At 48.6% G+C, this 21,895-nt stretch overlaps 9 protein-coding genes across 9 annotated transcripts; 5 read left to right on the forward strand and 4 right to left on the reverse strand.

Annotated features, from left to right (window-relative positions):
- Nucleotides 1-45: 45 nt before the first annotated feature.
- On the reverse strand, nucleotides 46-1,472 carry RhiXN_01435 (carbohydrate esterase family 16 protein; the record flags this gene model as incomplete). The annotated part of the gene is made up of 10 exons (XM_043321254.1): nucleotides 46-50; nucleotides 102-123; nucleotides 189-233; nucleotides 341-476; nucleotides 530-609; nucleotides 663-797; nucleotides 853-901; nucleotides 955-1,035; nucleotides 1,091-1,189; nucleotides 1,318-1,472. 10 exons carry the CDS (start codon nucleotides 1,470-1,472, stop codon nucleotides 46-48), a joined length of 807 nt encoding a protein of 268 aa, XP_043187077.1.
- A 294-nt stretch (nucleotides 1,473-1,766) lies between these two features.
- RhiXN_01436 (V-type H+-transporting ATPase subunit I) lies at nucleotides 1,767-4,753 on the reverse strand (the record flags this gene model as incomplete). Its single annotated transcript, XM_043321255.1, has 9 exons — nucleotides 1,767-1,814; nucleotides 1,868-2,209; nucleotides 2,266-2,775; nucleotides 2,830-3,079; nucleotides 3,132-3,151; nucleotides 3,199-4,116; nucleotides 4,167-4,508; nucleotides 4,560-4,660; nucleotides 4,711-4,753. 9 exons carry the CDS (start codon nucleotides 4,751-4,753, stop codon nucleotides 1,767-1,769), a joined length of 2,574 nt encoding a protein of 857 aa, XP_043187078.1.
- Nucleotides 4,754-4,979: 226 nt separating this feature from the next.
- RhiXN_01437 (dihydrofolate synthase) lies at nucleotides 4,980-6,362 on the forward strand (the record flags this gene model as incomplete). The annotated part of the gene is made up of 1 exon (XM_043321256.1): nucleotides 4,980-6,362. One exon carries the CDS (start codon nucleotides 4,980-4,982, stop codon nucleotides 6,360-6,362), a length of 1,383 nt encoding a protein of 460 aa, XP_043187079.1.
- Nucleotides 6,363-7,060: 698 nt separating this feature from the next.
- On the forward strand, nucleotides 7,061-8,667 carry RhiXN_01438 (polygalacturonase; the record flags this gene model as incomplete). Its single annotated transcript, XM_043321257.1, has 7 exons — nucleotides 7,061-7,237; nucleotides 7,297-7,398; nucleotides 7,456-7,728; nucleotides 7,784-7,912; nucleotides 7,974-8,210; nucleotides 8,273-8,358; nucleotides 8,409-8,667. 7 exons carry the CDS (start codon nucleotides 7,061-7,063, stop codon nucleotides 8,665-8,667), a joined length of 1,263 nt encoding a protein of 420 aa, XP_043187080.1.
- A 381-nt stretch (nucleotides 8,668-9,048) lies between these two features.
- Nucleotides 9,049-12,674, forward strand: RhiXN_01439 (glycosyltransferase family 1 protein; the record flags this gene model as incomplete). The annotated part of the gene is made up of 17 exons (XM_043321258.1): nucleotides 9,049-9,193; nucleotides 9,246-9,458; nucleotides 9,519-9,908; nucleotides 9,959-9,968; nucleotides 10,024-10,137; nucleotides 10,196-10,356; nucleotides 10,409-10,508; nucleotides 10,570-10,610; nucleotides 10,661-10,854; nucleotides 10,910-10,969; nucleotides 11,024-11,182; nucleotides 11,240-11,298; nucleotides 11,353-11,480; nucleotides 11,536-11,694; nucleotides 11,758-11,882; nucleotides 11,932-12,040; nucleotides 12,094-12,674. 17 exons carry the CDS (start codon nucleotides 9,049-9,051, stop codon nucleotides 12,672-12,674), a joined length of 2,748 nt encoding a protein of 915 aa, XP_043187081.1.
- A 114-nt stretch (nucleotides 12,675-12,788) lies between these two features.
- Nucleotides 12,789-14,513, reverse strand: RhiXN_01440 (histone deacetylase family protein; the record flags this gene model as incomplete). Its single annotated transcript, XM_043321259.1, has 4 exons — nucleotides 12,789-14,046; nucleotides 14,103-14,214; nucleotides 14,268-14,379; nucleotides 14,430-14,513. 4 exons carry the CDS (start codon nucleotides 14,511-14,513, stop codon nucleotides 12,789-12,791), a joined length of 1,566 nt encoding a protein of 521 aa, XP_043187082.1.
- A 461-nt stretch (nucleotides 14,514-14,974) lies between these two features.
- Nucleotides 14,975-17,213, forward strand: RhiXN_01441 (uncharacterized protein; the record flags this gene model as incomplete). The annotated part of the gene is made up of 9 exons (XM_043321260.1): nucleotides 14,975-15,065; nucleotides 15,119-15,346; nucleotides 15,376-15,552; nucleotides 15,614-16,167; nucleotides 16,221-16,454; nucleotides 16,508-16,606; nucleotides 16,657-16,840; nucleotides 16,890-17,089; nucleotides 17,151-17,213. 9 exons carry the CDS (start codon nucleotides 14,975-14,977, stop codon nucleotides 17,211-17,213), a joined length of 1,830 nt encoding a protein of 609 aa, XP_043187083.1.
- Nucleotides 17,214-17,502: 289 nt separating this feature from the next.
- Nucleotides 17,503-18,578, reverse strand: RhiXN_01442 (uncharacterized protein; the record flags this gene model as incomplete). The annotated part of the gene is made up of 4 exons (XM_043321261.1): nucleotides 17,503-17,619; nucleotides 17,668-17,786; nucleotides 17,835-18,023; nucleotides 18,077-18,578. 4 exons carry the CDS (start codon nucleotides 18,576-18,578, stop codon nucleotides 17,503-17,505), a joined length of 927 nt encoding a protein of 308 aa, XP_043187084.1.
- Nucleotides 18,579-18,909: 331 nt separating this feature from the next.
- Nucleotides 18,910-20,567, forward strand: RhiXN_01443 (tryptophanyl-tRNA synthetase; the record flags this gene model as incomplete). The annotated part of the gene is made up of 6 exons (XM_043321262.1): nucleotides 18,910-19,089; nucleotides 19,146-19,358; nucleotides 19,408-19,488; nucleotides 19,546-19,661; nucleotides 19,731-19,852; nucleotides 20,071-20,567. 6 exons carry the CDS (start codon nucleotides 18,910-18,912, stop codon nucleotides 20,565-20,567), a joined length of 1,209 nt encoding a protein of 402 aa, XP_043187085.1.
- Nucleotides 20,568-21,895: the final 1,328 nt, after the last annotated feature.

Below are 21,895 nucleotides of genomic sequence, written 5' to 3' on the forward strand. Positions count from 1 at the left end.
ATCACGACTTGCATGTGCCTAGCACCGTCTCTACGTAATCGGCCATTAGGCTGTAGAGGACAGTTAACTAAGCTGAGAAGCATTTTGTGAAGCTCTCTTACCGATGGGTACAAGTAGAAGGGTCTGTAACGAGACGAAGACCGGAAATTGTTAGATACAATTATTTGTAACTTTCAGTATGTACTTACGTCCGGATTGCCAGTAAAGATGTGTTTGAGGAGATTCGCAAGCCCCTACAATGCTGCTGTCGACAGTTAAACATTTAGTCAAGTTGGTATATCCGAAAGTTGCCCCATAGTTTGACTCAGAGCTGCCCGTGGTTTTTGTTATGAGTATGTACCATCTTGAGAGACTTGTGAACTTGCCTATTTATGGCGTTCCAAAGAGGGAAGAAATCGGCGAAAGCGATGTTGATTTGCGGATGTTGCTTGCGCAATGATTTGAGATTGTCGTATAAAGCCTGCTTATAGGGTCCACTGCGCAATGTAATCAGCACCCATACGTCGCCATTCTGACTCCACCGGCTCACCTCCCCGTCTGATTATGGTACAGACCTACCGTTAGAATATTTTTCGCACCCGCAGCGATCAGGAGTTCCGTTTGGTTTCGCTATATTGCAATTGAATGCTCCAGTAGTACGGAACTAAATGGCATATACTCACAACAACCTCGTCCGACTTGAGCAAAATATCAAACCCATCGGTCTTGGAATAAGTATAATCGTTGATGCCGAAGAAAATCGTGTATAGAGTCGTCGAGGGGTCCCACGTGTTATTTTGCGATAAGAATATCTTGGTCTAGGAATTTGATTGTAAGTGCAGGGGGAAGATCTAAAATTGGAGGCATGTGTACCTGATTTGTGAACGAGTTGATATTAATTTTCCGTGCGATGGCTGTTGGCCTAGTAGGCTGTTCTTCAGGAGGCTTGTACAAATATGAAGGGCCAAAACTCACCAGAGCGTGAGGTCTGTGACAGCTCCACCGATCGCATATGGATGAACCTCCGAGGATGTATCGTTTGCAATATATTCGGTCCTACAAACCGTATACGTATGTAGTCGCGATATGGGTATTTCGCACGGGGACCTACCAAGTTGGTCCATTGGAAGCTCTCCCTCCAGCCATAGAATAATTTCCTAAAAAGACAGGCGGCGGAGGCGGGTAAGCCCCCGTCGAATCGTTCATCGCCCTAAGTGAACGGTCAGTCAGTTTTCACAAGGACCACGTAGAAAATAGACTTGCGTCCAACTGTCTCCGAATGGTACAATAGCCGTTTTGATTTTCCTCAAATCAATGCCCGAGTTTGCGTTCACGTACGTTGCGGAGCTGAACTTTCCGCACTTGGGCTTGAACGCCAATTTGAGTGAGCAGTCCCAACCATTTGCCAGGGTACCACGGGTGTAACTAGGTTTGCTGGCGAAACCCGATGCAGACGCAGCTAGAGCGGCAACTAAGAGAGGATATTGCAACATGATGGTGGGCCTACTTGGGGCTGGCGGGCCACCGCACTCTTTATTTATCACTCATTCTCGAGAATTCGGCGTAAATTCCACTCGGAGTATAAAGAACCTACTTAGGCTTCGCTTGGGCCTGTATATCAGCGGACCAGCTGACGCTCCAAGACACATCCGGTAATACCGCCCGGGCCGAGGGGCGCACGAAGCACACCAGGAGAACAGAAGCAAATTGGTCTCGATGTGTTATTATTATTGGGTACACTCGAAGACATACATATTAGACGCAAGATCTCGTGCGGAATATGAAGATTAGATATCACTACCCTCTGTAATGGCAAATGAGAGAGGGGTGAATGGCTATAAATGGTAGTATGTGAGCGTTGGTTCAATAACTCAATGACATCACTTACGTGTCCAGTAGCCATATAGTGCTTGCCATTGGCCTCCACCCAGTGCAAACGGAGTGCGTGCAAAAATGCAGACAAACCCTCCATGATACAAAGGATGAAAATAGTAAGACTGAACCAGACACCAAACATGAAGAAGAGGGTGATAGCACCACCGACTCCAACCACGGTGTCGGCAAGGGCACCAGAGATCGTCATGTCCCACAACACCTCACTAAGCTGAGCGTGTGCAAGGGAGAGCGCCCAGAGACGAAGGTAAGAAGCCGTGTTGGAAATGCAACCCAAACAGAATTCGATCGTATGGATAATCTGGTGGATAGCGATTTCACCAAACTCGAAGCCCTCCTACAGGTGGTGAATATGAGCATGGTATTAGGACAGGGTCGTCCACAACTACTCACATGTTCTCCGTCGCCGCCATCATGATCACCACCATTGGCTCTGCCTTCCTCCTCATCGGCCAAGTCAGTGCTGTTTCGGCCATTTCCGTTTGCTTCTTCGCCAGAGATAGTGCGGTACCCAGCACCCTCCTTTTGCTTGTGTTCCTTCCACAACAAATAAGGCTTGACGCAAAGCATCCAAGGGACACAAATTGCGGCCAAGAGAAGTAGGAAGATCTGCAATACTCCTTGGCCACGGAACATCTCGGGTTCGCCGATCAAGTTGCCATTCTCATCTTTTGCACCAAGAGCACCGGGTGAAAGGAACATGAAAATGAGCATGTTGAGAAGTCCGGGAGGTGGGACGGGCGAAGTTGTCCAATCGGTGACCCACTTGAGGATAATACAAACAACAAGATAGCCAAAGATGGACTGCAAGAACAGAATTTGGGGAACGAATTCGGTCCAAATATTGAGCTTCTTCTTGAAGTGAAGGTGGTTAGGGACTTGAAGGCAAATAGCGAAAGACATCTGAATATACGAATGTCAGTACCAATGGTATGCACAGTAGATAGTGACACGCACGTGAATAACACCCAGGATAATAGACATCTTCATCTTGTAGGAGTTGGTAAACACCAGAGCATTCTCTGCGCCATGCCAACCGGGATCCAAACCGATGGGGTATACATGCCCATTTGAGCGGGCCTCGACCTGGCCTTGATGCCAGTCCCACCCGGAATGCCAAAAGTGCATAGACTTGCTGAAGATATCGTTATATATGAGGCCAGTGAACATGGAGAACACCCCCATGAGGATGATAATATAACGACCGCTAGAAACTACAGTTAGCAAAGCGAATTCATGATTACATTTCTAACACCCACTAGAAGAATGTACCAATAATCTGGACAATGCGTTAGACCGCGTTCACACTATCAAGATATCACTCACCTCGCCCAAATCCGCCCTCATGAGCTTCTTCTCGAACATGATCATAGCCAAGGCCGCCGCAAACGCAATAAATCCATGCCCAAGATCACCGAACATGACGGCGAACAGGAACGGGAATGTGATCACCGTAAACAAACCAGGATTGACTTCCTGGTAAGCTGCGATACCGTAGCTGTCGATGATAGTCTGATAAGCTTCGGTGAACTTGTTGGTCCTGTGGAAGGTGGGTGGCTTGGTTCCCTCCAAAGTGTGCATGATAGGGGACATATGAGTGCCAGCCATATCAGCAGCGCGGCGAAGAGCAGCCTGAATTGCCGGACCATCGCGAGCAGGAATCCAGCCTTCGGCCACAAGGGTCTTGCGGCGTGGGTCATAGGAGAAGAGGTTAAGCGTCTCGTATACCTTCTTCTCCTTCCGAACAAAGTCGCGCCATGTGGCGATGCTATCGCCAATACGCTCGAGCTCGGCACGACGAGTGGACTTGGTGCTGGCAAGAACTTGTTGAACATCCTCAAGGCGTCCCTCGACCTCGCGCAGTGCAGTGACGCGGCGGTCAGAGTTCGAATCAATGGGGAAGAGAGTAGCTCCAAGAGCCTCGCTGACTTTGCGGATCTTGGCGAGAAGAGTGGCACCATGGGCGAATACTACGAACACATTCTTGCGAGTCTCCTCTAGAGTATTGGGGTCGACAAATGGCTCGGCAATATCCGTGTGGTTCATGTAGAGGTTACCACGGAGCACACGCCAGAGAATACGTTCAAATGTGGGCAAACGTGCTCGGTCAATTGTCCCAGCAACGAACTCGAGGTCGAATTGGACGGGACCAGAAGCTGCAGCATTGGCTTCAGCATCGTCCTGCAGAAGAGGCTGGGTCCCATCGTCGAACGATGTGCGAATATCAGGCTGGATAGTGCCGGCCTAGGTAATCTGACGTTAGGGTTTGTGATGTAATCGAGGATGCAACCTACTCGATCGAAAAACACCGCGGTCTCGCGGAGCACATGGCGTGCCTCGACCAATTCACGCTGACGAGTGCTCAGTGTTGTGTAGCTCTCATTCATCTGCAATAGACGTGACTCGTGTTCTGCAAGGATCACATCGAGCTCATCGCGTGTCTGGCTTGCGCGAGGTCCCACGGTGGCAAGCGGAGCCGAGTCGCCCAAGGAACGGACAGGAACAGGTGATGTAGGATACTGCTGATTATCTTTTTCGATTTGGGCATTGAAGAATCGAACGCGGCGAGCCATTTCGTCAACACGGCGGATTTCACCGACGAATGAACGCTGGAATGGATTGACTTCTGGGTTCAGCTGCGGTGGGTCGGTAAGCAAAAGTTTCCTCTAGTAAAATCCCATACATACATCTTTGAATTGGACATTCCCGAGTTCTCCAAGCTCGACTACGGTGTCATGAGCAAGTTCAGTCGGGACAAGGAGCTGGACCAAGCTCATTTTCTCCGATCCTGTATAATACATGTTATTGACATCATAATCAATAATAGATGCCACATACTGAAGAGACTCGGGTACTCCGTCATAGTGCCTATATCCGCCATGGTGGCGAATCGTTCTGTATATAATTAATAACTTGGTCTTGTCCACTCGAACCGGGAGTGGTGATGGAAGGTGACAAGTTCGATGGTGACCAAATTGGAGTCATTTGTCATAAAATGATCACGTGATGACCCCCCCCCGATTTGGCGCTTTTGTGGATTACACCACCATTTGGGTTCTTACGGTGCGCTTGATGCGCTTGAAACATATCTGTTGCGATCCAGTAATATGTCCGGAATTAATCTGGGTCTTGAACGAGTTGGTCGACTCATGCAATTGCTACCACAGTATACTCGACCCACTATTCATGTTGCAGGTACAAACGGCAAAGGAAGTGTAACGACTATGATCGAGTCGGTTTTGCGCGAAGCTGGATTCTCTACGGGTCGATTCAACAGCCCTCACCTGGTCAACGTTTGGGACTCCATAGCTTTTAATGCAAAACCGATATCGGAGGTACAATACACATCCACTAGGCGACAAATCCAAGCTCTAGACAGTGAGCATAGGATCGGAGCCAGTAACTTTGAACAACACACAATCTCCGCATTGACTCTTTTTCAGAAGGAAAACGTGGATGTCGTCGTCCTCGAAGTTGGTATGGGAGGTCTCACCGATGCTACAAACATCGTTCCCGATGAAGCAATCGCTGTCAGCGCTATTACAAGTGTAGATTACGATCACCAAGGATTTCTAGGCAACACAATATCAGAAATCGCTGCGCATAAGGCTGGAATCGTCAGACCCAACAGGGTTTGCATAGTGGGTCCTCAGGCATGGGCAGAAGCAGAGCGTACGATTCAAGAATGCATACGTGCCATTGAAGCACATTCCATTTCGGCACCCCGCGCTACTTTGCGTCAGTGGGATTCTGGTGAAGATGGACCTCCTCCTCCAGCCTTTTCTGTTTCTCCATTCTATCCTCCGCCGCCAAGACCGTGCTCTGTTCGACTTCCTGTGCGCGGCGACACACTCTCAGCTCTGGTCTCGCTTCATGGCGAACATCAACTCGAGAACATTTCCACCGCCGTATCGGCACTTGATGCACTACGAGGTCACGCTTCTTGTACATCTCAATTTCCCGAGGCCCGATTTTCGCGCATCAGCGACCAGCATATCAAAGATGGACTACTGCGAGCACGTTGGCCAGGACGGCTTAGCTGGCATACCATCTCCTCACCCATATCGAACAAAGAACTCGTCGTATTGGTTGACGGAGCTCACAACGCCGCATCGGCTACAGCCCTATCCGCATACATCGACTCCCTCAATTCTCCTCCCAGACCTATTTTTATTCTAGCACTATCACACTCGCCAGCCAAGCCACCCACGACCACACTTGCGCCCCTTCTCCGGTCCGGGGATCGTGTTATACTAACAGGCTTCTCTCCCGTTCAAGATATGCCCTGGGTTAACCCTGTCGAATCACGAGAGATTACGGCTGCAGCTGAAAATCTCGTTGGGCCAAGCGGCCAGGCTCACACGGCCGCCGATTTACAGTCAGGCTTGGCAATGGCCAGCGAGCTAGCCGGCGGTAGTGAAGATTTTATAGTCATCGCGGGAAGTTTGTATCTGATTGCCGATTTCTACCGAGTGGGGAATTTATCATAAAGTTTGAACATGAAATCTGAATTGTTTCAAGTAGTAGCCATCGAAGACGACCATTTCGGCAAGCTTATAGTACCATCAACTGCGCAAGAAATTACGTTTTTTGTTGATTCTCTATATGATGGTTGGTCGCGATAAGTGCAACCGGTCATTTCAGGTAACTTTATCATCGGAGTTTATCTCCGTGGTTAGGTTCGCATTGACACAGACCGTACCGGCTATTAATATTGGAGAAAGAGCCCACTCGGGGGCTGACAACTGCGACAGGTCAGCGTGGTATTGGTGCCTGCCTCGCGTGGTAATCTCCTTCTCGAACCTTGAATCGCCTGGGGTGAGTTGCACCATCGACAGATCGAGGTGCGGGTAAACGTCGGGAAGCGGACCGCGATCGGACCGTTTGTCAATACCATGAACTTACGATCCACGACCGGCCAAAATTAGACCTCCTGCTCAGGAACACCAAGCCGATTTGCGATAGGATGCGATTCCGTCAGAGCGTGCCTTCTTCATATAAAACCTGGGGAACCGCACTTTATTCTCTGAGCTCGAGCACGTTGCCAAGCTAGAGTTTGCCACCCAGCCGGAATCATTACGAATTTCAAGAGTATTTAACGACGCCTACGACTTGCCATCGTACCACCCACATCTTCTAATCTCTCTCTCTTCGTCTTGCTTTTATTGTTGGGTTTTCTGGGTACGAAATGTTTGTTGCTACGGCTCTTGCTCTTCTACCGCTCGTCTCGGCGTATTCCAAGACGTTTGTTGTGCCCCATACTCCCGGAAAAGACGACTCTCCAGCAGTGGTTGCTGCCATTGCCAACTACAGCTCTAACTCACTGATTCTTTTCAAGAAGGGTGTTACATACAACCTCTGGACGGTCAGTGCTACCATTGCATTGTTAATTTCACCTTGGCCTAATCTTCTCTTTCAATTCAGCCCATTAATTTCGGCACCTTGAATAACTGCGAGGTTGCATTTGAGGGGAATGCCACTTACCCTACGGATATCGCAACTGTTCAGGCAGAGGTGGCCAAGCCAGTAAGTCTTACTGTTCCCGTACTTCTGCGGCACCGGTTAATGGTATGCCCTATCTAGACATTCCCTGGGCACTGGATCAAAATCGCTGGCACTAATGTGACCCTGCGTGGGACTACTGACCCCAAGTGGGGGTGGATCGACTCGCACGGCCAGCAATGGTGGGATGCTGTCCAGCAGACCAACCGACCTCATGGGATCAGTTTCGTCGTTACCAACGGCGTAGTAAAGGACATGAAGCTGTGGCAGCCTATCGCTTGGAATTTCCTTTTCAACGGTGGTAAGAACATTCACGCATTCAGCAACCGCATTCATGCGGTTTCTACCACCAAGGTAAGCCGAGTCGTTTTTCGTAAATTGAGAAAACACTAAAGCACGAGTTTCGTAGGCTTTCCCCTTCAACACCGATGGCTTCGCTGCGGGTGGTACCAACTTGCTGATTGAGAATAATCACATTGTCAACGGTGATGATTGCATTACTGTGGGTAGCGGTGCCAACGGTGTCCATTTCCGCAATGTAGGCTTCTACACCTTCCCCTTCTATTGATAACAAACTAATTCCAACCTTCTAATCACAGAACTACTGTGAAGGTGGCCACGGTTTGTCCATTGGCTCTCTCGGAAAAGGTGGGGCCGTTGCGTCTGTTCAGAACATTCTGTTCGAGAATGTTGTCATGAAGAATCACTTGTATGGTGCCCGCTTCAAGAGCTGGACCGGCGGAAACGGCATCGCCAAGAACATTACTTGGCGCAACATTGTTCTGGAAAATGTTCCCTTCCCTATCTATGTCACCCAGAACTACTGGGATCAGAACGTACGTATTTGAACTAATCTGCTCTTTGGACTTCTTTTGACCAATCATGTTTTGCTATGCAGTTGGGACCCAAGCCTACGACCGATAGCCCTAACAACACTCACATCGAGGATATGCTCTTCGACAACTTCAGCGGTACCCAGCTTGAGTGAGCACATCCCGCTTATTCCGCTCTTGCTTTTTACTCATTTCTAATAGCACCCCCTATGTCGAGGGCTCCTGCGTGAGCGACCCATGCTGGTACTCGGTCGCCAATGCAACTGGCAAGGAGATCGTCATCTTCGACCTCTATCATGGCACAACCCGCAACATTGTCGCAAAGCGTATTTCTGGCCTCAGGACTATCAACCGCGCGAAGCCAGCCGTTATGTGCGACCCCGCTGCGATTGACAATGATGTTGGATTTGTCTGCCAGAATGGCCCTTATATAGCCACCCGAGTTGGTTATACCCGATAAAAATTGGCTTTGACTCTTTTTACGTCTTTTGGGCTGTTGAATGTTTTATAATTAATCATACATCTTGTTTACGAAAAAATCACATCCACTCTTTTCCATGCTTCGTTCGTACTAGCCTGCTTTACTTTTCTTAATCATTCGGTGAGAATATTGGCCCGAAATCGTGTTAGTATTTCGCATACACTCGCCTATCTGATGAGCTTACGCACGTACACAGTCAGCTTGCGTCCCTCACAGGGGTTCAAGGCCACAATCTGGAGCTTGTGGCGCTTCGCCGTTTGCAATTCGAACTCGCGTGTCTGGATCTGCCTCTAGTTTCGTACGGTGACATCATGTGATCGAGCACTTTGGTCTCACTTCTACTACCACACCTCCACCACGATGGACAAAGATGACATGCCATACCATATGCGAGAGGAATCGGGAAAGAATGTTGTTCCAGACACATTCGACAAACAATCGTCGAGGCGCTCAGGTGACACTACCAAGGTTGAAATCGGTAGCATTAAGACGCACCCAGGAATAAGTATGGGATCTACCTCTTGTATTTACCCTTTCTAACAATATAACTATAAAAGACTATGCTTCGTACAAAGCCTTGGGCAAAGGCCTAAGCTCTTCGGCGAATATGACACCGGACGGCAGGATCGTTATTACTCTCGATCTTCACAAGAAGCTTCCAGACTTACCTAAAGATTATGCTAATCCTGTTCGAGAGTATGCGGTCGATAGAGTCGACTGGCGTATTGCGCCACCTATGAGTATTGTCATTATGATTGTAGGAAGTCGAGGTATGTTCAATACACTTGTAATTAAGCGACATTACATACATAACAATTGCTTTCGCTTAGGGGATGTTCAGCCATTCTTAGCCCTCGGAAAGAAGCTGAAGGAGTACGGTCACGATATACGAATTGCTACTCATGGGACATTTAAGTCTTTTGTAAAGGGGTCAGGGCTACGATTTTTCGATATTGGAGGCGATCCCGAGCAACTTATGAGTTACATGGTCCGCAACCCAGGGCTAATGCCCGGTTTGGAATCTTTGACGAACGGAGACATAGGAATGAAGCGTAAAATGGTGGCCGAATACCTTGACGGATGCTGGAAGGCCTGCTATCAACCCGATGACGATGATGATCAGCTATCTTTTGCTGCCGACGCAATCATATCTAATCCTCCTGCATTTGCACATATACATTGCGCCGAAGCGCTTGGAATTCCCTTACAGCTATCATTTAGTGGGTCGCATTCAGTTCTTCCCGGTAATTTCACTAACGTGATACGATAGCTATGCCCTGGTATGTTTGCTTTTATACGAGGCGCAGGAACCTGCTGACAACGAGTACTTTCCAGGTGTGCAACAACAGATTTCCCACACCCTTTAGTGAATGTTCTCCAGTCAAATGCGGGAATGGGGCTCACCAACGTTTTGTCGTATGCTTTGGCAGAGTTAATGACATGGCAAGGGTGTGTTAGATTAAATTGAGGTCCTGAGGCTAATGTTATTAATTACGAACGCATATAGGTTGGGCGACGTGATTAATCATTTCCGTACTCAGACTCTTGGTCTTGAACCATTAAGCTTACGTTCTGGCGCAGGTCTTGTAGATCGCATACGCGTACCTTGGACATACTGCATGTCACCCGCGTTGGTGCCTAAACCAGACGATTGGACGAATCATATAGGTAAGTTGAATACGAGCTGGCTCGATTTTCTCGGCTGAGCATTGTTCGATAGATGTAGTTGGTTTTTACTTCCTGGACCTAGCGTCAAACTATGAGCCCCCCGATAATGTAAAGAAGTTCCTGAATGAGGGAGAGCCACCTATTTATATTGGGTATGTTACTTTGACTCGCCCTAATTCAGCTGCAGTGAAGAGTTCGCTCATCATATTTCAGTTTTGGATCAATTGTTATCGAGGAACCAAAAGAAATGACCCGTTGGTGCCATCCTTGATTCTTATATCACTGACTCTAAAAATCCGTTTAGAGAAAATATTCCAAGCGATAAAAGAAACCAGAACTCGAGCCATTCTGTCCGCAGGATGGGGCGGACTGTTTGCACCAGACAGCCCCAACGTTCCTGAGGGAGTTTTGATACTAGACAAGCAGACAGGTAATATTCCGCATGACTGGCTGTTCAACTACGTATCGGCTGTCTGTCACCATGGAGGGGCCGGGACAGTACGCAACCATAGCCATTTTGGTAAACAGGAGCGTTACTCACATGGTGCCTTAGACTAGTGCAGGGCTGAAAGCGGGAAAACCGACTATCGTGGTCCCATTCTTTGGAGATCAAGTGCGCATAAGTTCATGATTACCTAACTTCTCCTAACTTTGAATATGTTTCAAGCCATTCTGGGGGACAATGATCGCAAGGGCAGGTGCAGGCCCGGAGCCGATTCCACAAGATGAGTTATCCACCAAGAAGCTCATCGCCGCCTTTGAATTCGTTAAATCACCGCGAGCCAAGCAAGCTGCTGAAAGGATGGGTAAACAAATTCGAAGCGAGGTTGGTTGACCATGTTTGAGAGAACGATGTGAAAGTCAACTCGACTCATTACCGCAGAACGGAGTTATGCTCGGAGCAGATTCATTCCATAAACATCTACCTTTGCTAAATATGAGGTAAATCGTCGCTCTGAGCACGGACTCTCCTATACTAATTCATACTGCTAATAGATGTGACATCGATCCTCATAAACTAGCCGAGTGGTGGTCACCTGAGCACTACCTGCGCCTTAGCGGATTCGCAGCCACAACCCTAACGGAAGCTGGCCTACTCGACACGAAAAAAATCCAACGTCACCGTAAATATCTATAATGATTTTGTCACCGAAATTGTATAATAATGTTTTGTCATAGGCACTAAGGAATATGAAACTCACAAGAAGGCTACCGACCCTATTACGGGTGGCTCTATCGAAATCATGCGAACGGTCACCCACTACTACGCTGGCATTGCGCAGATATTCTACAGCCCTATCAAGGGAATTATAAACACGACTACAGCCATTCCTAAAGGTGAGTTATACCAGCGTGAAATGGTCTACTTCATATTTAATGTGTTTATTCATCTGCTCCAAGGCATTATGAATATCATAGGGAGTGTATCTGATGGATTTCACAATGTCCCCCGTATCTACGGTTCCGAAATAAGAGAACGTGGACCTATTACAGACTTCTCGAGTGGAATCACAGAGGGTGCAAAGGTTAGTTCATCGCCAGCCCGCATATAACCACTTACACTGGATAAACCAGGGATTATTCTACGGTTACAAGGATGGCATCACTGGGCTTGTCACAGAGCCACTGGCAGGTGCAAAAAAAGAAGGCTTCATAGGTTTTATAAAAGGGTCTGGCAGAAGTTGTATGTTTAATTATGCCTGTACTTTAATCGTGTTGGCTAAAGTGTTCGAGCAGACATCAACGCAACTATGAAACCAGCGGCTGGAATCATGGGTATGATATCTAATCCAATAGAAGGTGTATGGAAGTCGGGTCAGAAACGTTGGGCAAAGCAGCAGGATTCGCAACAACTTGCAATCCGGGTAGAACGCGGAAAGCGAGCATATGAGGCAAGTACGGAAGAGGAGCGTCAAGACGTGATTGACGCGTTCAAGCGTCTGACGAAACGAAATGTTACATTGGACCGGAAAAAGACTATGGAGGCGGAGGCTAAAGAAATGCTACAAACCGATGCGAGCCGAAAACTAACGCTTGCGGACGACCAGGATGCTAGCGATGAAGAAATGAGTCCTTCAGATGATTCGAAGTCGGTATTGCGTCCTGTACGGTCGGCTTCTCCAGATCGTTTTGCTCATTCAGAGGTCGAGAAGGCTGCTCCGCCCCCACCTCCGAAGCGCCCGCCCCAACAGAATACTCAAGATGAGGAAGCTGCGTTCCAGCGCGATTTAGATCTGGCATTGCGTCTATCATTGGCCGAACAACAAGGGTACGAACGTGGCCTACAGGCAGCGGCCGAGGCAAAGCAGCAGAAATAAACCATCTAATAAACTGTTATTCCACGTATATAATTAACACTGAACCAACCAATATACCACAGATAGATTTTACCAGGGAATATTATGAAACTGATTTTGAGTAAGATATAGCAATCATTCTTTGGATGCAGGAACCAGCCGTCCAACACCATCCTCAGATTCGGGCTCACTAAGCGAATCCTCCGAAGACCCATCGAGGGCGTCTCCGAATACACCAGACTGGTTCATTTGCTCAAGCTGGAGGTCAATCTTGGCTTGGTCCTCGATCCTGGCTTCTAGCTCTTGGACTGTCGGCGTTTCAGTCCCCTGCCGGCCTGGTGGAGGATGAGAGTTGCCGACGCCGTTAGATGCTACTCGCCCGTTTAACCCCTCTCCTTCCTCCACATCACCTGTCACGTCCTCATCTATATCTTCATCTTCGTCATTGTCCTCAAGAAGGCCTTCTAGATCCGGTGGAATCTCTTGCATTTGTACGCTTGGTGCTCCGTTCAGGTACCGCAGCTTCTCTGCAATAGCAATGCGGAGGTTTTGAAGACTACGTGGAGTATTCATATTTTCAACCTTCCGAACGATCTGGGGATGCAGTTTGTAATCTGGTTTGAAAAATGCGTTGTAAGGTGTATCCGGGAGCATGTCCGACACTTCGACTCCTAGTAGAATACTGGTTTCGTTGGTCCAGCATCGAGCAACGTTGTGAATGGTATATCCGCCTCCGCCGAGAGCGAGAAGAGGGATGTTGAAGGACTTGATGTACTTCACACATTCTCCGTGGGCCCGGGTCGAGAGGTTAAACGCCCCAAGTCGATCACATCCTAAAGAGTCAGCGCCACATTGAAGGACGATGGCTGAAGGTTGGAAGGCACCAATTGTGCGCTCCATCACGAACTTGAACAAATCCACGTAAGATGTGTCGTCAATCCCATCAGAAAGTGGGACGTTCAGGGCGAAGTGTCGACCAAGACCAGTTCCGTTATCATCAAGTTTCCCAGTGCCCGGGAAGAAGTCACCGGTATATTTATGGAAGGAGACTGTCATGACACGGTTAGTGTGCCAAAAAGCAAGTTCAACGCCGTCACCGTGATGGATGTCGATATCGATATAAAGAACACGGGGATAAACACGAAGCAGATCCAGGATAGCAATCACAATATCGTTGATATAACAAAAGCCGCTCGCTTCTCGCTTTTTCGCGTGATGGAGGCCACCCGACCAATTAACTGCTATATCTGTAGTGCCCTGAGAGAGTTTTCGAGCCGCTGCAAGGGATGCTCCAGTGTATTGCTTGAAGAAGTTAAACATGCCGTCGAATATAGGGCAATCATCTCCAAAATTGAAATCCGCCAGCTCTTTGGCCGATGCACCTGGCATAACTCTGAAGTTGGGGGATTATTATGAGAGAAACCAGGAATGCCTGCGAGATTTACTCACCGAGACAAAAACTCGACATAATCTTGGTCATGATAAAGTTCAAGCTCCTCTACAGTAGCCGAGCGTGGGTTGATATAGTGATCCATGTACTTGTGAAGGCCGTAACCCATAACTAGGGTATTCATTAAGGTTAGGCGATGGGGCTTCATCGGGTGTCGCTCCTACCGCCGAGGGTGTTAGAATCTAATCGGCGAACAAAACGTAGTGTAGATACCCCAAAGTGATATTCTCCTACTCCTTTAGGGAAGTAATAGGATACCACTGGTTTGTAGTGACTCTTCGAGCGCGTTAGTAAGTGCACTGAGCTGTTGATAGCCTCACGCGTACCTGCATTCTACTCGACTCAGGACCAGAAGCTCCAGCGTCATCTGGAACCTCAAATTGACCTCTTGAAGAGAAGGTTGGAGACATTTTGAATCGATTTCACCAACGTGTGTGGTGGCAGTTACAACCAGTATGCCGAAAGGAAGGTGCTCGACCTTGATATATCCAGGCTTAGCGCAGAAAGAAAGCAAAAGAGAGGGCTATGACTTTAGAGAGATAGCAAGATATTAGATATTATGGATACAGTAAAGCGTCGCGTATCTCCAGTACCACGAAAGTATAAAAACTGTACAGACCCAGACGAGTTTTGGGATGGTGCAAACAGAGTTCACGTGATCACTCGGATGCAGAGGTGGGGCGGACCCTGTTTAAGAAGCTAATATCAGCGGGGCAAACAAGTGACTAGCACACTCAGAGATATAAATTGCTTCCGTCAAGCACTCTGACCTACTCTCAACCCCAACAGCTACTCTCTTTTCGCTTACTTTATAATTATTATTCTTTCTCGTTGACTAAAACTCTCATTCGTTCGCCGTTTGACCATACTAATGACTCACGTCGACAACTTTCCCCACTTCTCCGCCACCTGCTGGGCTGGTTGTATTCCTGGCACAAGCATGTGCGAACAGTGTCTTCATAGTTCGTATATGTTGAATGAGTTCTACTACCTTTTTAATGGCAGTTGATCTCAGATATCTCAAACCCATCTGGTTGTGCCGGCTACATTGCCCAATCCGACGCAAGATCTACCGCCCCGCAGGATGGCGCATCTAACCAATTCGGACGAGTTATCGCAAATGAATTTCAGGATTTTATGATCTCCTGCTCTTTTAATGTGTCTGAGCGCACTTCTTCAGACGGAAGTGCCGCCAGTGTTGGTCTCAAAGGCAAGCCTGACTTCCTCTCATCCAAGGACGTCAGTTGATGCGCATTTATTTGGAAGAAATAGCATTTTCGGAAGTGATTCATGAATATACCCCACCTACTGTTCCCGATTCTCCTGGTCGTACTCCGGCACCCATAGACACCCCGCAACAGTTGTCCTTTTCGCATCAGCTAGCATACATTGACAAAAAATTGATCGAAATAGCTTCCTCCCGGCGAGATGATACGCCAACAGAGTACGGTGAGTCTATAGTCTCACTTAAAGATTATCAAGATTACACAGAACACCGGATACCTTCCAGTGATGACACCCCGCTCAACAAAACGTCCGCATCCCTCGGATTCTTTTGTCGAACTCGAACAAGCGCGTTCATCGGTATCCACTTCTTTTCCGGGAATACTCGCTGTTCCTCGGCGTACCCATAGCAAGATTTTGCGAGAGCAAAAAGGCTACACACCTCCCGAGTCTCAGCAAGTTCCCAGCCAGCCCGATCTCGAGCACGACAATAAGCGCCGCAAATTAGGCAAGAACGAGTCTACTGCATCAGCGCATACATTTATAGCCACCGAACCTGCCTCGCTTCGTAAAGCCAAATCTCTTGTCGCTGGTGACGTCAAAGAAGTACCTCGCCCCTCTGTCGCGCCTCACTACTCGAATGCATTTGTTCCTCCAATTATTCTTCCAACTATTTGGCCGCGAGACGCCGCCATAGCTCGACTCCAGCATTTACTCAGAAGAGAAATGGATCAGCGCGCCGAGGATGCCCGCTTACAGATAGCATCACTGGAGCGGCGGTCGAATTCGCTTAAATTCGATACGGAATTGTATTTCGATACTACAAATTGGATCTTAACGGTTGGTACTAACTTTCATCGTTGCAATACGCGTGTAAACCAGTTGATCGATAGGTACAAGCCCCTACTGACTGCGAGCACAAATCGATTCGGCGGCATTTGCGCTCGCATCTAGAAACTCGTTTCCATGCAGTGTTGCTCTTCAGCCGCTATGCCACTCGCATGCTGCCCTCGGATTTTAATCCGTTTCTGGTCTCGCGACGCGAAGTCGAGAGTAAATATCACCGCCGCGTTCGCGAGAGGCTTATCAAAGAGGTTGCGCTCGGCTGTTTGGCAATTGCAAGCAAGGTAGCGTCCCCGCGTGGCGAATAGTGCCAATGCTGACGTTGCCTTCTTTTCAGTTTCATCGTGATTTTCTCCCTCCACTTTCGCCCATGTTGGCCGACCAATTCCTAGACCTGCTAGGAGAGGAGCACCCTGTTGGTTTTGATGACTTTGAGGTGCGTTGCGCGTGAAGGTGTCATATGAATATTTGCTTAAAATGGCCTAGCTCATCCAAAATACGATCATGCGTTCATTTGGGTACATATTGTACCAGCCAACTCCGCAGGCATACCTCCAAGAGCTTTGGAATTCCTGCCCAATGCTTCAGAACATTCAAGACGGGAACCTGGAGCTTGTGCGGTCCCCACTTCAGACGAAGGCCTTGGACCTGCTCGAGGCATGTTTCCTCGGTAAGTGTCTCAAGACGATGCTGATACCCACTAACGACCACACTTGAAGAATCCGATTCGATTGATTATCCCGTTGCGTACCTTACAGCTGCGGCGATCCTCGAAGCTATTCATCTACAGGAATTGCACTTCCAGTGCCATGCTCATTCCTACTCACATGTTCAATGGGAGCCACCTAAGGATTCCAGGTCTTGGGTCTGTGCAGCATGTGTTCATCTCGAAATTTGTACCGCTATGCAGATCCACCTTGTACGTATCTCGTTATTGAATAGCTCTTCGGAAGCCGGCTGATGGCCACTCTGCCTTATAGAATGCTCTCACCAGCTGCAGGGACTGGATTATGACTGTCTGGTTGGGAATTGGGAAGGAATAAATATTCTCAATTACCATCTTCCTCACGCTCGTTACCCCCTCTATGATCGATTTTTCGGTATCTGTTCTGAAATGTTCCGTCGAATGTGCTTCTCTCAATGTGCTCTCTCCTTATACTCATTTTCGTTCTTTGTGGACGTATCGGAAGGTGGTATTTCGTGTAAGTGTAAATGTACTATATGTAGAAATCAATACCCTGTGCTATTACTTTACAATTGGACACTCACTGATAATACAAATGGCTGCGCGCAGAACAAATCAATAAATTACTACCCCGGACCTAAACTATCTCAATCAAAGCTGGTCTCCTTTGCTCGTTTGCGTGCTTTTTCTAGTTTCGTAACCGTTGCCTCAGCTTGAGCGAGCGCAAGATCCCAAGCGACGAAGATTTCCGATAAACCGTTCACCTATCAAAGCGTTAAGAACAATGGTAGCGTCAGATGATGATGACTCACATGGGACGAGTACTCTGAAATGAGTGCCCCAATACGCTCTTCGAGTGAGTCGAATTTAGCAAGATCTTCTAAATGTGCTTGAATTAGCGCGTCAACTCGCGGTTGCAGGGGCTCATGACCTGAAAAATATCAGGCACATAGCACAATACAATTACTGAGCCACTTACTCGGAAGTTTGCCAGAATTCAAAACACCCCTCGACTCCAGATCGGCAATTTCCCTCAAATCACGGTCCGCGGCGCGTATATCGGCTTCAGACTCCAACAACAACGCCTCGAGATCTGATACCGAAGTCGTCTCGGATGGTGTCAAACCATGTGCAAAGGCTGGGGTGAGCAAATGCGCGTTTTGATTGTCTGCAGATCAAGTGTCAGACCAAGCCCAAAGCAGCTCAACCCGGCCGACTTACAAACACCCATAAACTTCCTAAGCCCATCATTCGTCTTTACGACATCATCAAGCGAGCGCTGGGCCTGGTTGAGCTTTCTGACGACTGTTCCACCGGCGATGTCTTGTTCCCGAGGGACAGCAACGTTTCCATCCTTGTCGATTCCGAGCACGAGCGCTTCTAGCCATCGAACCCGGAGTTCAAGCATCAGTTCGGGAGAAACAGAGACAGGGTTAGGTGTGAGGAACGTGTCAAGATTAGGCGCGTCCTTGGGCTCGGGTTGCGCGGTCAAGGGAGCTTCTTCTCTGTCCTCTACAGCGGGCAGCTCAACGTCTTGGTCCAGATGTTCATCGTCAGCTTGCTCTTGTTCATATTCTTGCTCGCGTTCTTGCTCGTGTTCATTTTCTTGCTCCTCCTCGGTTGGGTGTTCCGAATCGGGCACTTGACTCGAGACTTCGTCTGTGTGCCCGTCCACGCCTTCAGCTTGATTCGCAGCTGACTCGCCATTAGCTGGTGGAGACATGGGGATGTGTGAGATGGGCGATTGTATGTGTTGGACGCGGTCGCCTAGAAACACGGAGCCTATGTTACGATAGGCCATTCTTCACGCTTCCAGTCGCGAATAAAGATGATGGTGGGGAATTTCATCAGTTGATATGAGCCCGGCGCCTAGATTAACACTCTATCTTATCTTGAAGTCCTCATCCAAAGGCTGATCAATTGGATTTCATTTTTCAACCACTCGCTTGCTTGTTGTCTGCGTTCTTTAGAGGTCGTAATTAACCATATACCCTCGTCTAGGAGATTTATCACTGTATTCTAACATTTGTACGACTATCTTCTCAAAAAAAAAAATGCAAGCCCAACTCCGGATTGCGACCAACCTCGCCCGAACAACTCGAGTGCAAGCTTTACCACACCATTCGCCATACGTTCTCAACTCGGTACATGAAGCCTTGAGGTATACCTCGAGCGGGCAGCATAAACCTCCCAAGACCATATTCTCCGGTATTCAGCCAACCGGCATTCCCCATGTGAGTACAGCTGTCAATTCTTGCCGAACGACTCCGGTCCGACCAAACCCTCCCAGCTAGGAAACTATCTCGGCGCACTTGTCAACTGGGTTCATCTCCAAAGAAATTCAGCTCCAGCTGATCGACTGTTCTTCTCGATCGTAGGGCTGCATGCCTTGACGCTGCCTCAAGACCCAGTCAAACTGAGGCAAGAAAGGTTAGATACGCTGGCGATCTTGCTGGCTATTGGGTTGGATCCCCGAAGGAGTGTTATATTCTGCCAGGATCAAGTGAGTTTAACGTTTGGGCGAACTGCATGCGTTACTTATGGCGCCCAAGGTTCCACAACACGCAGAGCTCGCATGGATGCTCAATTGTACCACCCCGATGGGGAAACTCCAACGCATGACCACTTGGAAGGTATGTTATGTTATTTCTGAGTTGTAAATACTCACTTCCTAACGCCATCCCCTCCAGTCTAAAATCGCAATTGCCCGCAACGCGAACTCCACGGATGAGGTGGATGAATCACACCTGAACCTCGGCCTCTTTGCGTACCCCGTACTGCAGGCCGCAGACATCCTTCTCTATCGGTAAGTCACACTCGTTAGTAGTGTCCAAGTCCTATCCGCCCTAACAGATGGTCATTGTTCATTTGATAGCGCCACCCATGTACCTGTGGGGGAAGATCAACAGCAACACCTCGAACTCAGTCGGGATCTCGCAGACCTTTTTAACAGAACCCACAAGGAACGGGTCTTCCCACTTCCACAACACATCATAAGTAAGTCTCGCCTCGTCATGTCGCTCCGCCGCAGCACGTTTTGGTCGGTTCGTCCCAAAGAGTTGGCAAATCCCAATTATAAAACGCTGTGCTACCGGGGGGGACTCGCTTATGACTACGTTCCCACAAAACCCCACGGCAAACAATCACATTGACAAAATCACATTTCCTTACCCGACCCTTTCCCTTTCAACGTGCTAACCACGCCCTCGATCCAGCCCCAGCTAAACGTATTCTCTCGCTACGAGACCCTAGTCAGAAAATGTCGAAATCGGCACCTCACCCGGCTTCGCGCATCTTATTAACAGACCCCCCGGAAGCGATTGATAAAAAGATCAAGAGCGCCGTGACGGATTCGGAACGTGGGGTCGAATACGATCCTGTTGCAAGACCGGGGGTGGCGAACCTGCTGACCATTCTGGACGCCTGTCGGGGCCTATCGGGTGAAAATCCACCAGACCAGGGTGGAGATACGAGCACGAGGCTCGAAACCCTTGCGTCTGAGCTTTCCACCCTCTCCCACGCCGAGTTTAAGCGATGGGTGAGCGACGCCGTTCAATCGACCCTGGCCCCGATTCGGGACGAGTATACACGCATAAGGGCCGATGAGTCGTACCTCCGGGACGTTGCCGAGGCCGGACGTATGCGTGCGTTTGAAGTTGCGGAAAACACGATGGCGGATGTGAGAGAAGTGCTAGGCGTTGGTCGGTTGTAGCATTACCCCCCCTTCAGAATAGACGATTTGATTCGCATACACGCTAGATTGCTCTAAATTCAAGGGCCAAAAAGTCTATAGCCTGAGAAGCCGTACGTTGGTTCTCCCTCCCCGGTCCTCGTGTGGCGACCCTTGACCAAGAGGCCCAGCCTGTTGAGGCAGAATCGGCGTGTAAATAATTTACAGGACGCGTAAAGTCACGTGTACAAATTGAGATGATCCATGTGTGATCATGAGAAGTAAATTACGCTCTCTCGCTCTTGCCGATCGCTTTCAGTTCACGGACGTGTCCTGGGGAGGCCGAACTAACCCCTGGGTCGTACTTGCCTGAGCTCTCGGCAACAGTCTATATGAATACTCCTATTACATGATTATTCCGAATCCACAGTATTAGCTAAGGCTTGGAATAATGGTCGTCCCGTTCAAACTTTCCTCGCTCTCGCTGGCAGCGAAGCTCAATTCCGGCGTGGACGGACAGCTCTGAAGCTGCGAATGGGAGGTCACAGTACCCGACACCATACGGGATCTCTTGGTTCTATCGCGATGGATGGCGAGCAGTGAACTATAGTCAAGGTCTTGTGCTCTCCACAGTAGGTGACAATAGCAGCGCGCGCATCAGAACTATAGAACCCCCTCTCCTCCACGGGCCCGGTGCTTTACACCCAGATGAACGGACAATGTATTTATATGTGTTTACGGATCAACGAGAATGGTCTAGAACAGGTATCACCGGCTTCCACCTTCAGACAATTAGGATTTCTCACGTGATCAAGCACTTCTCTGTGGCTACATGAGCCCTGTCTATCTAAAAAGTGAGTTTTTGGTCGACGTCGCCGCCACCATCAGATGCATGATCATCAAAAAAGCAAATGAATCACGCGTCACAAGTTGTTACTGTTGTCCAACTAGGCGAAATGAAGCTCGCAAGGTTCAGATTCTGGTTCCTGAAACCAGGCTTAGGGGAGAGGACAGAAGTGGTGTCGGACATGTCGAGGTGTGAAGTGTCTCTCTGATTAGGCAAGCATGGATGCGCCTCATTAGCCACCCAAGGCCTCTCCACCATCTCGCAACAATAGCTTGCGAGATTACCACGCGCCGTTGATGAAACAACCTTTTGCTATTATCAAAACTAAGGAAACGAGGCAGTTTGTGTGTTATGGTTTTGTCAGTGGCCATTTCTGTTTGCTCATTATGTATACCGACTAGGCCTCCCTTTCTGCGGATGAGAGGCTGAAGTGTCTTACATAATCACACAACCATCGGAGATAAGCAGAAACGGGTTAAAGTCCGAAGGTGGAACCGACGATTGACGACCACTTCGGGTCTCA

The sequence above is a fragment of the Rhizoctonia solani genome, chromosome 16 (genome assembly GCF_016906535.1).
Source record: "Rhizoctonia solani chromosome 16, complete sequence".
In the NCBI taxonomy this organism is placed as follows: Eukaryota; Fungi; Basidiomycota; class Agaricomycetes; order Cantharellales; family Ceratobasidiaceae; genus Rhizoctonia; species Rhizoctonia solani.